The following is a 16,624-nucleotide window of genomic DNA, read 5'->3' as shown; positions in this document are numbered from 1 at the left end:
CTTTAGATGTATGTTCCATCAGGAATACTCAATGAGAGCAGGGGAAGATGTTCAATAGAAAGGAAGGGAGAGGGATGCAGTGTGTAAAGGCTTGAACAAAATTATACAAAGGGTTAAATTGGAGTGTGGGATGGGAAAGCAGGATTTAAAAAAAATGGAGTATAGATAGGGAGAGGTAAATAACACCAAAGAGATTTGGAAATGCGCCTAATACTAGAGCAAGGAAGGCAAGCAGACAATGGGTGTGTGTGTGTGTGTGTGTGTGTGTGTGTGTGTGTGTGTGTGTTTAAAATAAAGTTATCCTATAATAGGATTTTTTAAAAAAACAACAACAACAATTAGATTCCATGGGTAAAAAAGCTCAGTGTTGGGAATGGGTTAACTCCTTTAGAGGTGTTGACCAGTGAGGTCCCATAGAGTCACAAACGTTAAGCTTTTGGCCAATCTTAATGGTTATCCTCTGAAACATAACACAAAGGCCATACTGCTGAAGATGAAGACATGCTGTACTTCAGTCACAATACGTGGAGATAACAAGCTGATACTGGTCCTAACTTGGAAGCTTTAGTCCTACTAACTGGCTTTCATATTGCTGCAAGATGTTATACACGCTACCAAAAAAGAAAAGTCATTGTCAGTATTTCACTGGTGTAACCCCTGCCAGTTAAAATTACAATTGGCTCAGCAAAACATGTCTGCTACTGCAATTAGTGGCATGAATATCATAGGCATAAACATCCACTTTCTGTTTAGATTTAAGTCCTACTCCACAAGATAAAACCCAATGATACCAATGGTAGTTTAAGAACCTGTGGCTAGATAGGTCATAGGCCATAGGAGAAACCCACTACTATTATTCTGCTAAATGAACATAGTATAATCCAACTCTAAATTTTATACATAAATTAATACTCTCAACCCTCATCAGAGAAGCTTCTATTTGCAGTAGATGGTAATTAAGATAAGAGTGACAACAGACCAAGATGCAATTACGAGACAATAGAATATTTATTCCTTCATGGGACATCCATAGCACCTCCTCTCCTCCCAAAGCTCATGAATAATTACATAAGGTGGAAAGGCTGTTAAGAGCCAGAGGTAGTAGATGAATATAAGGAAACAGTGTCTCTGTACACAGAAAAGCAGATGAACATATAAACTCAGTGCTTATAACACCATGCACAAGCCCCATGTAAACTCAGACCAGATCAAAGCCCATCATAGAGATGGAAGATAGGCACAAAATCCAGCCCCTAGCTGAAGAGCTGTTAATAACTGATAGCTGCTGGAGAGAGAGAGAGTCAGCTTCCTCTGATTGTATTGCTCCAGGTGATTCAGCTACTTTCCAAGAAGGCCATACATCTTTGAGCATCATATTTCAGAATCGATATTTTTGAGATCATAAATTGGAATCAATGGTTGAAAAAAGAAGAAATAAAAATGGCACAGGTTTGGGTGGATAGGGAAACGGGGGGGGGAGAATCTGAGATGACTGGAAGGACGAATATGAACAAAACACATGGTATGAATGTTTCAAAGAATACATTTTTTAAGTAAAAGAAAAAACATAATTTATATACATGACAGAAATAAGTGTAAATAGACCCTAAGATAGTGAAGAAGATAAAGATTATTCTATAATGACAGCTAAACTGGAGCATATATGCTAGGTTCGATTTAAAGATATTGACAAATCACAGAACATATTACAAGTTGTAAAAGAAGAGTTACTTGAAGCAGGCAAACCAGAAGTGTAGAGCCTACAGAGGTCCTGTACAAGTAGTCAGTAAGAACCAATACTATCTGAACACAGCATTGGCAGGAATAACCTTAAAAGTAGTACTTATCAAATAAGCTAAAGGACCAAAGCAGATAAGGAGACATCCTGGAGAAAAGAGCATAAAAAGTAATAATAGGGCAAGTAAAAGTTTAACATTAAAGCATCAAGAATCAAGATTTGGCAACAAACTGAATGTGTTGGACAGTGGAAAAGAATACAGAGATATCCTCTAACAGGCTAAACATTTTCCCTGAGAATCACATATTCTCAACTCAATATCTAACTAACTCAATATCAACTAACTCAATAAAAGAGATTATTTATGATCAAATTAAAGGCTAACTTATATATATATATATATATATATATATGTACACAAATATAAATTGTATATAAAACTTCTCTAAATAATCTAATAATAGAATATAAAGAACAAAATTATGTCAGTTACAGGAAAATGGATGAAATTGGAGATTTTATTAAACAAATTAAGCCAGTCTCAAAAAGATAATCATTGCATGTTTTATTTAGGAATTCTTGATTTTATACAGACATAAAATCATGCATGTATAGCAACAGGAAAGTAGAAACAAAACTGTCTATGGGAATGAAGAGAATTATGGTGAAAGAATATGGTCAAAGCACATTATGTCCTTATATGACATTATGTCCTTATATGAACATGTCCTCACACAATGTAATACAATGCATAATCAGTATACAATGAAAAGCAGAGAAATTGGAAAGACAGAGGTATTCAACTGATTTTATCGTAAAATCTAATATCACAGCAGACAAAAGCACATCCATCGTACTCTTCTCTTCACAAAATTGCAGCATCAAGCCTTTATTTTGATCCAAATATGGCAAAGATAAATTATGTTATCTCATAAAAATATTATTCTTATTCCATTGGCTTGATCTTGCAGCTTTGTCCAACCTCAGTTGGCCATAGTGTGGTTGCATGGTGAGAACCCTATGTCCATTTTTCTGTTCCATTAAACTATACTACAAAGTCATGAATACAAGAATAAATAGTCTTGAAACTGGGTAAAGTAATCCTCACTTTATTCTTCCTTTTCTCAGGATATTCTCGAATACTCTAGTTCATTTGCTTTTTCATATAAATTTTAGAACAATATGATCTATATTTACAAATTCGCTTGTTATATAAATCCCAAAGTCTTTCAAACAAGTTGTATATAAATAATTTACAATTGTGTACATGTATAAGCTTTCTTGAGCTCCTTTTTAAACATCCACCCACCTATTTTAAACCTTCCCTTGGACATCTGGTTTTTAATTAATTTAAGGATATTCATCATATTTATCCTGCAATTTCTTACCATCTTAGTAAATAACACCAGTAATTAGTCAAGTGTTTAAACAAAAAAAAAAACCTCAGTAAAAGGGATAAAGCTTTTATAATGCACACATGTACACATAATCTTTCAATACTGTAAAATTAATTTAGCATTTGGTCATGAAGTAAAATCCAGTATTGTGTCCCACAAAAGTACACCCATCTTACAATCTCTTCACAAACCTCCAGCTTCAGTTTTTTGTTTTTTGTTCAATGGAAACAGCATAGAGGTATTAATCAAGATTTTTTTTCCTGCCAGTTAGAGAATTAAAAAGCAAGAAAAAAATCTGAAGCACAATAGGCAACGACAGAGAAATCTCAAGCACTGTAGATAGAACCAGCAGTTGAAGAAAGGCACTTATTGAGGATTAGGAAACACACACACATACAGCAAACACAGAGAAAAAGCCCCTCTGCAAAGCATGGTGGTGGTGAGCACTTCAGGTAAAGGGAGAAAGACCATAAATATATTGTTAAAGGGCACACAGCTACAGCTAATTAGTCTACTAGTAAAGAATTTAATTGTTTTGATTCCAGAAATTAACCATTAACTTATTTATTTGCATTGGGGGCACTTATAATCTTCGACAGTCTTGTTTCGTTGTATATATTCTCTCTCCTGATAAAAATGTGGCCTCCTTTAGTTACCATAGTTTGTCTTTAATGCTGTGTCTTCTAAATCCTAGTTCTGGACTGTAGCTGACCATGTAGTGTGTGACTTTAAGGTGAGTATGATGATGGTGTGTGACTTTAAGCAGGTGACTCTGGAGGTCAAGACAAAAGAATTCAGAATTTACAGTAAGTCTTTGGTGCATAGTAAGACAACCTTCTGAAAGATACACACACACACACACACACACACATACAATACAGTTGTGTCAGGTTATACTTAATGATCCAAATTTACTCATTAAATACATTTAAATAGTCTTCCTTCCTCCCCTAAACTAACCTACTTAAAAATGTCTTTGAGAATCACTAAAGTGATTTACTACAAAAAAATCAAAAACAAACAGACAAACATTCAAGGGATTTCTCAATGGCTCTCAACCTTCCCAATGCTGCAACCTTTTAATACAGTTCTATGTTGTAAGCCCCAACAATAAAATTATTCCGTTGCTACTTTATAACTGTAATTTTGCTACTGTTATGAGTCACAACCTAAATATCTGTTTTCTGATGGTCTTAGGTGACCTGTGTGAAATGGTTGCCTGACCCCTACCACCACCAAAGGTCACAACCCAATGGTCGAGAACCACTGTTCAAGCAAAAATAAATAATAAAAATCAAGAAAGAATAGTACATGGCTAGTTTGCTTTTAAGTCACTGAGATAAGCACTCTATTTTTTATAACCAATCAACGTGTGTGTGTGTGTGTTGTCTAATGTAATAAATGTGTCGTCAACATTCTATCAATGTGATGTAGAAAAGTGGGTCTGAGCTATAGCTGCTCTCACCTGAAGTTATTACTTGCTGTCTGGATATCTGAATCTTGTGTTCTTCCAAGGTTTCTGATTCTCTCTTCCCCCGTATTCTCCTCTCATGAGTGATTTTTTTGTGCTGGGCATCTCAGCACAGTAGTCACAACAGTAGAGTGTTTTGAAGGTTGGCTTTCTAACTCTAAGCTGAGACCTCTGGCCACATGTAAGTCAGAGAATGGGCATAAGGATGAGGGAATTACTAATCTCAGTCTTCTGGTGGCTTCTGGAAAGTCCCTGCGGCACTCGGTCGTGACATCCTCTAGCAAATAGGAGTCTGTCTTGTAAGGCATTTATTTCTGATAGGAGTCCATCTCACTCGGCCCACTGTTCATGGAGAGAAAACGCTCAGTCGTACTTAGCTTCTTCCACTTTGAAGAATGTAATCACACTTTGTTTGTTTGTTTTGTTATGTTTTTAATGAAACAGGGTCCCTTAAAGGAACTGGAAGTAGCATGGAGGAGCAGGGCAAAGCGATGGTCCTTCGTGAGGCGTGAAGCCATCAGGTTCCGGTGTGAAAGGCCAACTCCCTCACCGCACGCATCCGCATCCGGTAGGAGGAGGAGGAGGAAGTGGCTATGAGTCGCTCTGCGCCTGCGCCAGAGACCCCACGCGCTTGCGCAAGGCCACGCTCCCACTCTGGCAGTGCGCAGGCGTGGGAAGAACAGCTTGAGGGCCATGGCGGCGGGCACGCTGAGGGGCTTGGCAGTGGCTGGTGGAGGCGAGAGCAGCGACAGTGAGGATGACGGCTGGGATATTGGGTATCTCGACCGGTCCTCTCAGGTAGTGGAAAAGGCGGTTTCTGAACTGGATCCGTTTGGGGCCTCCCAGGGCTTTTGGGAGCTAGGCCCAGACGCGTGAACCCAGCTCCTCCCCTCGTGCCCAGCTCCCTAACTTTCTCCCAGAGCTTTGGCTTAAGCGTGTTTCAGGTTATTAAGCAAACCAGCAAAATGCCCCCTTGTTTACCAACTGCGGTTTTCATCAGTTGCATCCTTAGGCCGCAGACAGGGCTTCTCCTGGATTTGGTTCATTATTGTCTATTCCCTATAAAGATCATTTTAGACAGGGATTTGTCACGTATTACATTTTATGGCCAAAGCAAAAACAACCCTATGTAGTTTGGTTTTGTTTGTTTTTATTTAAATGTTATGTCCTGATGCATTGTAGATGAAAATAAACATTACTGAGAAATTTAACTTCCTGCTCTTTTAGAAATTAAAAAGGTCTTTGCCCGTTGAAGAGAAGAACGAAACTTTTAAGAAAGCACTGACCACCGGAGATATTTCTTTGGTGAAGGAACTCCTGGATTCTGGTGAGAGTTAGGGAATCCTGTCAAATGAATCGTTGATTTAACTTTATTAGAGCACCTTAGTTTTTAAAGTTTGTGTCATTTGTTGCTAATGAGTGTTAACATCACAGTCATGTTACCCATGTCTTAGTTGGCTTTTTGTCTCCCTGATATCTTTTCTTCTTCTACCCTCTCATTTGGAATAGGCCTAATTATATTCCATTGGTTCTTGAACCTTTAAGAATCCTGCTTCTGACTAATCTTAGCCCCACCTTGATCGTCCTTTTTTAAATATTTACTTTGCTATAATATACTTCTTAACTCTTTTAGGGTCTGTCTCCTTCTGCATTATGTTTTGGTGACCTAAGGCCTGAGTCAAATATCAGAATGAGTATCTGGATACTCTAGTGCTATGGCCCACTCGATGTGATTCCTTAGAGATGTTATTTAAGCTTTCAGATCATCAGTACCTTTATATAAAATATAGTTTTATCCCGAGTCCCATAATGCTTTCTTATAGATTAAGTAAAATTTGTTTTTAAATTACCTACACATATAAATTAAATTGTTGATCCTAGTGGTTGAAATTATCCAAGGGCTAACAAGTTCAAGATATAAAATACACACACACACAGACATGAGATTGTGAATAGCAGCTGTTTTTCTTCTAGAGACAGTATAGCATTTAATGAAAATACATCATTGCAAAACAAGATCAGGTTTTGATTACTAACCATATTTTGATGGCTTTATAATATTAAATAAGCTATCAACCTTTTGTAGGTTTCAGTTTTGCCCGTTTTTAAAAAGGATAGCAGCATTATATTCAAGGATATTGAAATTAAAATGAAAAATAACATGTAAATAAAGGCTTAGAATAAGATGTTAATATTAGCTTAAGATATGCAAGCAATATGTAAGTCTTAAGTGTTACTTTCATAACACATGGGGGAAGCTCTGTCTTATTTTGTGAACAAATGCTGGACTTTGATATTCACTTGACAATGTTCAATAAGAGGTAAATAAATAAGGAAAGTTGAGGACTGGATATGTACATGTAGTGAGTATAGTGATAATTGGGATAGAATCGGCAGATGTTTGTTTCAGAAAAGAGAATTTTTTCTTACAATAGTGGGACTAGGAATGTTGAGGGTCATGGAGGCATATGAAGTACTAGGGGTTAGTGTGATTTGGTGGGCAAATGAGAGGTTCCAGCCTCTTGCGAAGTCAGTGTCAGCCATTTGAAATTTGTCCTTAATTAAAATACCTTTTAAAACTCATTTCAAAAAGCCAAAAATAAATGTATAGGTATAAGGGGAAAGGCCTTTTATTTTCACTTCCACAAAATAAGTATTAGAAGTGATAATCAGAATATTTATACCAGAAGTCAACATTTACTTCTTTTGTGTCACATGTTTTCACTTCTCTTTGACCACCATTTTGCTAGCAACTGCCAAAGAAAAGAAGAATAAAGGAATATGATTGTTATTCTAAACTCATTTTCTGGTTATCAGGTCATCTTAAAGAGGAAACATTGTTAGAGAAGACAAACAGAAGCTCAAGCATGTAATACAGTACTGCATCTCCCCAGTAATTACAATATACACCATGAGAATTTAGCTCAGACAGTGGAAATTCACTTGTATAGTCGTCAGTGTCTTAGTGCTTCAACCAGAAAAATGTCAGCTCTTCAGAGCATGTCCTCAGTGACATGACTTTTATCTTTCTAAGGAGAATGCTATAGCCAAAGACCATGAAAATCTGTAAACTATAAAACATTAAAACCAATGCTGTTAACTGTACAATTTCTTTGAAACAAATGCATTCTTTCTCTTTTCTTTCTTGAAATTAGTATTTTTATTAATTTTTAATTTTATGTGTATAGATATTTTGCCTGTCTATATGTCAGCAGCTGCAGTTAAAATCACCATATGGGTGCTCAGAATTAAACCCAGGTCTTCTAGGAAAAGAGTCACTGCTCTCAACTGCTGAGCCATCCCTTCAACCTCTGGTCTGCAAGTGTCAATGAGAAATTACCACTTTACTCTTGATTATGTTAAAGGAAGTGGCTTATATGAATTTAAGGGGTTTGGGTTCATTCTCTTGCTGTGTCTCTGTCCTCATAATATGCTTTTTAATCCTAGGTTAGCCCAGCATTTTTCTGTTTGTTTGTGTTTTGTGTATTGCTAGGCCATTATTTTTGAGGAAATTCTTAATAATTGAAGAGATTTGTAGTGTTAATGGTTTGAAGATGTTTATTGTTGTCCTTTCTTGGCAGTTACTTCCTTTTTCTGTCACAGTCTAAATGTTATATCTATCTGTATCTGCATCTATATGCATAATGTGTGTGGATGTTTTATCTGTCTGCAGGTGTGTATAGCACATGCCTGCAGTACCACAGAGGCCAGAAAAAAGCATCACATATAGAACTGGAGTTAAGGGTGGTTATGAGCTGCCATATGGGTGCTGGAAATTGAACCAGGCAGGTCCTAAGAATGAGCAGGCAGTGCGTGTAACTTTTTATCCCTCTTTCCTGCCCTGTCAAATATAAATAGTTACTAGTTTATACTTTATTTTGTATTCAAGCACTGACATTTCATATGACTCTGCTCACTGCTTGTTAATTAATTTTTCTAAAGTAAAACTTGATGGTAATTTTTTGCTTGTTCTTTTTAATCACACCTCAAAGTAATTTTAAATTACAATGATACTATCTTTGAATTTCTTTTTGTTTTCCTTCTAATTCCTCTCTTTTCAGTGTTCTTGTTTTATTTTTGTATTATATACTTCTAGCTTCCTATTGGTTCCCTTGCCTTCTGTTTCAGTCTCAACAGTAGTATTTTGTGTTTATAATATAGATATATCATAATATTGAACCTTGGATTACAAAATGAAGTCTGTGTTTCTCAATACAGCTTTATGGTCCAATTTAACTTTCAGTTTCATGCTTTATAAGTTATCCATGGGTTAAATTGCATGTTGGCAAAATGTTAAGGATGTCTTGAAGGCATACATAGCATTTAAAACCAGAGAGATGTTTGATATTTACTGGGTATAATATTGTCACATAAATAACCTCCACAAAATCTTTCCCAATACCATGACAGAAAAGGATAACATAGAAAATTCTTGTATTACAGATGCTGTATTTATTATGTGGTAAATATTTATCATATTGGGTCTCATTGAATCTGTAGTGCTACTATGAAACTGAAGGTAGAAAATTTTATTAATACCAATACATGTAGCTTTTGAATCCTTTCTTATGAAGAAGCCTTTTTGAGACACCTATATAGAAGCTGAAAACTATCTGTAACTCCATTCTTATGTGCTCTTGCCTCTCTGCACACCAGTGATACATATACATTCATGCAGGCAAACATTCATACATGTGTGTATTTAATTTTACATATAATATATAATTATATAAATTATAAATATATATAAAATTATACATAATATAATTATATGTATACACACAATTAAAAATTAAGTCTTTAAAGCAAATGTTCTCTACACCGACAGGAATTAATGTAGATTCCAGCTTCCGCTATGGATGGACCCCGCTTATGTATGCCGCTAGTGTGGCCAATGTAGAGCTGGTTCGGTTCCTTTTGGACAGAGGTGCTAATGCAAGCTTTGATAAGGGTAAGTAAAATAAGGGTAAGTAAAATCAAAGTACTTACCCTTTGATAGTAGTAAAGTTTGAGAAAATTGACCGTTTACTGTGATTGATTTCTAAACAGCAGTTATACTAAGTGAAAAATTAAAGTACTTTAAACAAAAATCTATTAGTTGTATAGAGATAAGAAAACTCAAACTTAAATGTACATGTTTTAAAAAAACTGCTTCTCCAAGAAAATAGATTGCAACCTGTAGTTTTTGTTACCTTTATAACAGATTATATTACTTTCAAATAATACACTAGATTTTTTGTTGTTGTTGTTTTTAAAAGGTGAGGTCACTGAAAGCAATATCAAAAAGCCAGTAATTTTGTGAAAAACTATTTGAAACTTGCTTTGTATACTTAAAAACAATTATATTAAAGTTTTTTCACAGGTAGTCTATTAAAGCTGTCTTTTTGGTTATTCAACAACTTCTTCTTAGTACTGTGAGTCCATTCTAAAAAGCAAGGGTATCTATATAAATCCAGTGGTCACATTGAAGCAGTGTTGGTACCTCATTAAGATATTTCTAATAGATTACAATATTTTACAGATATTCGTCCCTTAGTTGCATGCTTAGGTTTTGATTTTTATTATGTCATTTGAAAACACCACTTGATGAAATCCATATTAAAGAAGGAAAGTTTTGAAAATATATAAAGTACTCTCTTCAGAGAATCATGATTTCTTCTATTTAAAATCAGAGAAGCACTTGTTTTTATAAAGCATGTTGTTTTTCACAAGAGCTACACATAAATCCCTCTGTGTCTACAAGATTCCCATTGGGTCCTGAAGCCTGTTATTTCATGTCTATAAGTTGATTCTAACAAAATGTTATGGCATTGTGGTAGTAATACTGTCAGTGATAAAACTGGGTCTAGGATAATTATGGCTTATTGAGCCATTAGTGAAAAACATGGTTATGATGGCCGATTTTATATTCCTGATACTTGAAAAGTTTATATGTATAAGTGTTTTTGTTTGGTTGGTTTGTTTTGTTTTGTCTTTAATTGGTCAGTCCTCATTTCCTTCACTTTTAGAAAATGGGGTGAATTCACTGAGTAAAAATGACAAAAAAAAAAAAAACCCAAACAAAAAAAGAACACACCAGACCAGGGGCTGGAGGAACCAGAAAGATGGCTCAGTAAACAAAAGCACTTGTTTCTAAGCTGTGCCTGCTTATGTGAGTTTAGTTCCTGGAGCCTACATGATAGACAGAGAGAACCAATTTCTAGGAGTTGTTTTCTGACCTCCGCACCAGTACCAGTTTACAAACCAACCTCCAGGATTGTTTGAAGTGAAGTAAAATCAGAGACTATCATTATTTTCCAATCCTAAGTTCAGCAAGACAAATTTATATCTATGAAAACTTCACATACATTCAGTGTGTTAAACCACTTTCTATTCTCGTGAGGAAATGCCAATAGGTGAAGAAAGTTATGCTATGAATTAAACATAATTTAGAGTTGCAAAAGACCCTAAGATGCTAAGATGGTGACAAATGCATGGAGAGATAGAGGTGGGAAGAGGTTGAGAATTTGAGTGCTTAGGATGATGGTAAAGAAGGCAGTTGGAGGCACGTCCTAATATGTGGGGATTTCTTTGCTTTTCCACTCATAGACAAGTTGACCATTTTGATCACTGCTTGTTCGGCTCGTGGCTCAGAGGAGCAAGTCTTGAAGTGTGTGGAATTACTACTTTCACGAAATGCGGATCCAAATGTTGCTTGTAGGTGAGAGCCTCTAAGTTTAAAATACTCTATAACCCTGTTATACATTTGAGAAAATGAACTTTTAAAGATTAATAACATTGTTTGCTTGGTCAAGTGGTGAATGAAAATGCGTCATAAAGTCACAGTTTCATTGTATTTGATTATCAAAAGGAGATAACATGAGGGTAAACTTCTGGTAAATTTGAAATTACAAAGTAACAGAACTGCTAACCCATTTCCTGTGAATCATAGTCTCACAAGAATATGCTTGTTGAGCGATAGTGTAGTAGTAAAATTGCTCAAGTTTTTCTCTCCATGTGAGAATTAAGAATTTAGGTCTGGCAAGATGGCTTGGCAGTTAAGTGATTTATGTTCTGCTCTTGCAGATCACTCAAGGTCAGTTCCCAGAACCCATGGCTCACAGAAACCTCTATCCTTAGTTCCAGGGAATCCAACACTCTTTTCTGCACCTTTTAGACACTTGCACCCACATCCACACCCCCATACACAATGTGCATACACAAAACTAAAAACAGTTACTAAGTATTTATTATGAGAATTAAGTTTTATTTATACCATTACTAAGAAAATACATAAAGTATTTCCCTTTTCTTACAACTTAATTGGTCAGGTTATTGTACACATGGTTCATGTACTATATACAAACAGTAAATGAACCACATATATATTGAAAAGTCACTAATAATAAAAATTGATGACTTGAAAAGTTTTTTAGTTGGCTTCTTACCTGGCTTTATTTTCTAGTCAATTTTACTACTAAATCTCTCCTTTTATTTTAACTAATCTTAAAATTAAAGTAGAAATTAGTATACATAAAATAAATGCCTAATATTGAAAGAATCATTCATAAGTTATTGTTATAAATAGTTATTATCTATTGCCTCAAATGTTGTAACAATTATGCTGATCTCTGAAGTTTTCTTTCTAATTTAGTTTGCTACCTATGAGACAAAAGTAGCAGCCTTGAAAAGTATTTTCATGGCATTTCTAGATGTAAAATAAAAAAGATTTTTATCTCTTTGGAGTACTTTTCAAGCAAGATCTGGTTTGCTTTCCATACCACCTTGGCAATCTCTAAAGATACTTTTTATTGTTATATCTCAAAAATATTAACATTTAGTAGCTAGAGGTCGGGGATGCCCAGTAAAATATCCTAAAATTCATAGGAAATCCCCTCCAAGCAATGGATTTCTAACCCCAAAAATGTAAACAGTATTAATGTCAAGAAACCCTGATCTAGTGTTCAAAAGGTCAAGCCATATAGATAATCTTGGGGGGGGGGGGTAGACATCCTCTTAGAGACAGGGGAGGAGGAATGGGATGATGAACTGTGGGAGGACAAACTGGGAGGAGGTAATGACTGGACTATAAAAAAATAAAAGTAATAAAAATTAAAGATTAAAAGAGTAGATATTAAAACTACCTGCAAATATTTAGCACACTACTTCATAGGAATATTTTTACTTTCTTTAGAATATAACTCTTAAATGTAAATTTTGGATCTGGTTGTACATTAAAATTTTAAAACATGTAGTTATATCAAATTCATGGGTCTTTTAGATTTGTACCTCTGGAAATGGCTTAAATAAGTTTTGCCTCTCTGGATTCAGTGGAACACGGGGTTTGCTATGTTTTTTTCCACTTTTGCTTTTGCTTTTTTGCTTTCACTACTTAGCCAGGACAAGGCAGCGCATCCCTGTTAGTCTTAGATTGCAGGATTTTGAAGCAGGGAGATTATGAGTTCAAAGTTGAGACTGTACCACCTACAGAAAGACTGTACCAACAGTAAGTGGGGAAGGAAACCTTTGTCCATTGCTGCCTAGCTTATAAGCATAATAAAGAAGGTGACAAGCCATCGTCTCGGGATCGTCTAGGCTGCTTCCTTAAGAATTAGATGTCATCTTCAGATATATGGGGTAGACCTGAAATGACATATGTCATAAAGCCATATGGGTATTAACTCATTTGTTAGAAGATTTTAGGAATTTGTAAAAGGAAAATAGTTCCAGAACACAAGAGAATACAGTGAGATGTGGAGGGAACTGGATAAGTAAATCATTAACAATGGGGAAAAATTGAAACCTATTTGAATATCAAAAGTTGTGTTTTCGTGTGTGTAATATCTACAAAATGTACCAGAGACAAATGCAACAAAGAATTGTTATTAAGATGTCACAGAGAAAAGAAACATTTAGATGAATTTTCTTTCAGTCTGATGACCTCTTGATGAGTAATTCTTTTGCTCATTAAAAAATACTTCTTAAAACAATAGAAGCTTAAAACATGAAGCTTAAAAATGACTTAATTTTGTAAAAGCTAAATGATAACCCAACTGCTAGTTTTCTAGAAAGATTTGCTTTGAACTAAAATGAGACCTGTAGTCTTCTTTCATGAATAAGATAAGCAGCAAAGCCTTATGGGTAGGGCTGTGAGCTACATTCTTAACTCTGCTCTGATGTCTGAAGTGGCGTGGATGCATCTACATCCTATGGAGACATCTCAAAATACGGAGTCTTAGTTCGTATATAAAATGGGAGGAGGCCCTGAAGAAAATAAGGAATTAACTCATTTGTTAGAAGATTTTAGGAGTTTGTAGACTTTTATCATAAAAAAGAATGATTTGAATCAATTCACTTGGTCGGTTTTGCTAAACATAAATAGAAAGCATAAAAGTTAAGAGTAAATGTTGAATTTCCTACACTTTTATTTGCTAGAAGTCTTTTGGAGTGCTACCATGGAATTTCTGTAATGATTTTTAAAAATTATGTAAAATTTGCATCCAGTAAATTATTTACATTTTAGTGTGTAATTGACTGGTTGAAACAGTATATATATATGTGTGTTATCCACACTCTAAATCAGAACATTTCTATTCTTCCTTTACTTATAACTTTTCTGTTAAATTCCCTTCTTTTAGTAACTAATGTGTCATCTGCTACTGGTTTCTACATCTATAATCATTTTATTCTATAAATGTTATATAAATAGAATTGTATGATATTTTGAGTCTAATTTCTTTCACCAAAGATAATGAATATTACAGTTTCTGTGTTGTATATGTCAGTGATTTATTACTTGATATTCTATCCTACAACAATTTACATAATAATTTTTAAAAGAATCATGAACTCTATGTGTTGTGGGTGTGGTTGTTTGAGCATTTGAGTACTTTTGTTTGCCATTGGTATTATTGGTGGAATCTTGGGAGGTGTAGCTTTGTCAGAGGAAGTAGAAGTGGGCACTGAGTGGTTAAAGCCGGGGGCCATTCCGTTAGCTCTCTGCCTGGGGCAGTTCAAGTCTGAGGTCTCAGCTTCAGCTCTGGTCTCCATGCCAGCTGCTTATCGCCATCCTCCCTTGCCATGTCAGACTCTCATCCCTTTGGAACCATAAGCCAATTAAACCCTTCCTTCTGTAAGTTGCTTTAGTCATCTATTTTACTACTGCAATAGAAAAGAAACTTATTGTAGAAAATATTTAATCTCAATTGGAGGATTTTGCCCTGCCTTTGATCATTCAGTTCCCAGATAAAAAGACACACAAGTTTTATTATTATAATAAGCCTTAATCAACACTAGAGCTTGGCAGATGACTACACTCTATGCTATTAGAATCTACTTCCCCATCAATAACCTCAAATTATGACTTGCTATGTTCCTTTCAGGCTGCTCTTAACTGCAGTGGGCCAGCCTTCATGGCTCTGCATTCATAACTCACTTATCCTCTGACTGCTACTCTCTTCCCCTTTTCCTCCCCTTGGTGGTCTCCTCAGACCCTAAGCCTAGGAACCTGAGAACCCTGTCTATCTCTCTTCTACCCAGATACTGGCTATAGACATCTTTATTCAACAATCAGGAATAACTTGGGCATAGTTACATAGTGTCACATGGGTATGTTCTTCAGGTACATGTAGACTCTCCCTGGAAGCAACCAGGCCTTGGGGGCTGGTATTTAGCATTATGGATGCAAGCAAAATATCAAACTTCAACAGAAACTAATGCACTGGTATAGTAAAAATAGCTAATATAATAAAACAAAATGTATTGGCTTAGAAATTGAAATAATATATATTATTATATATATTTTATATATATTATAATATATAATTTCAATAAAGTTCTTTGCTGACTTTGAAAAGCAGAATTCAAAGCATTTTAATACCGAGCCTGGGGGCATGGGTGGTAAGAGCATTGCTGCCAGCATTGCATCTTTGTCCACCCTTGCCTGCCTAAGTGTAGACAAGAACTTTGGATGCTTCCTTTGGGTAGCACTGACTTATCCACACCCATGTTTAACCTCCCTGCCTATTGGGAGATCATTTGTGCTGCTTGTGATTGCTGTTTGCACTACTGTAGCCACTACTTTGTGTGGGTGCTGTGTACTTACCACTCAATGTGTTTGTTTTCACTTTCGTCTTCTGTTCCCTTAGAGTTCACTGTTGTATTTTCTTCCCTCCTTCTTCTCTTCCTTCCTCCTCTCCTCACTTCCTTCCTCCTTGATTCCCTCCATTCTGTTTAGATTCATTTTTAAGACTATTTAGAAAAAATACCTTTATATTGTTTGATAAAGTTCAGATCAAGTTGTTGGTGTGTAGTGAGTGGAACTCTTGTGGGTGACATGAACTTGTAGTGTTCTACCTTCATTGTCTCCTGGAACTCTTCCTGCTTTCAGATATATTCTAGCCACCAAGAGAAGGCACCCAGGAACCTAGACTGTCCCTGTCAGTTCCCCTTGTCCCTTACACCTATGAGTTGTAACCTGTTTCCACAGTCTGCATCCTCTGCATGCTTGTTGCCCTGAGTTGTGATGGGGCTCTTCACCTACCTGTTCAATTGACATGGGAGAAAGTTTTCCAACACTTCTCTTACAAAGAAGCTAAAAATAAAAACAAATAAGACTTAGCATTTTTATAGTGGGCCTCTTATTTTTTATCTAGAAACTGAAATTTTTATCACTTAAAGGTAAACGTTTACTATCCAGGGTTGAGGCCAGGTTTTATTTTATAGCCCTGGCTGGCTGGAACTTGGCATGTAGACCAGGCTAGCCTCAGCATCAGAGTGCCTCTATAGGGCACTGACATTAAAGATGTGTCTCCATGCCCAGCTATAGTACAGTTCTTTACTGCTCTATTATTTTTGCTGCTTCTCCTGCTGCTGCATTTTTATATAAGTAAATAGTTCAAATCTGTAGCTGTTAAAATGGCTGAACAGGTAGACGTGCTTTCTCTGCAAACCTAATAACTGCTCCAAGAACCCATGTAATGGTGGAAGGAGAGACTGTATCATTGCCACCTGCTTATTAGTGGAACAGGCTTATCTACA

General features: G+C 35.8%; 1 protein-coding gene across 2 annotated transcripts in view; it reads left to right on the top strand.

The window, feature by feature from the left end:
• The first annotated feature begins 5,299 nt into the window (after window positions 1–5,299).
• The window catches only part of Asz1 (ankyrin repeat, SAM and basic leucine zipper domain containing 1), a 47,646-nt gene continuing 36,321 nt past the window's right edge, over window positions 5,300–16,624 (top strand). For both annotated transcript variants that reach the window (XM_052173277.1, XM_052173278.1), the window contains exons 1-4: window positions 5,300–5,404; window positions 5,834–5,933; window positions 9,435–9,557; window positions 11,195–11,306. In XM_052173277.1, coding sequence (XP_052029237.1) covers window positions 5,300–5,404; window positions 5,834–5,933; window positions 9,435–9,557; window positions 11,195–11,306 — 440 coding nt within the window. The remainder of the gene's footprint in view (window positions 5,405–5,833; window positions 5,934–9,434; window positions 9,558–11,194; window positions 11,307–16,624) is intronic.

This window comes from Apodemus sylvaticus, chromosome 2, assembly GCF_947179515.1.
Source record: "Apodemus sylvaticus chromosome 2, mApoSyl1.1, whole genome shotgun sequence".
Lineage (NCBI taxonomy): Eukaryota > Metazoa > Chordata > Mammalia > Rodentia > Muridae > Apodemus > Apodemus sylvaticus.
The sequence above is the reverse complement of the archived record's forward strand: the minus strand, read 5'-3'. Positions and strand labels throughout refer to the sequence as shown.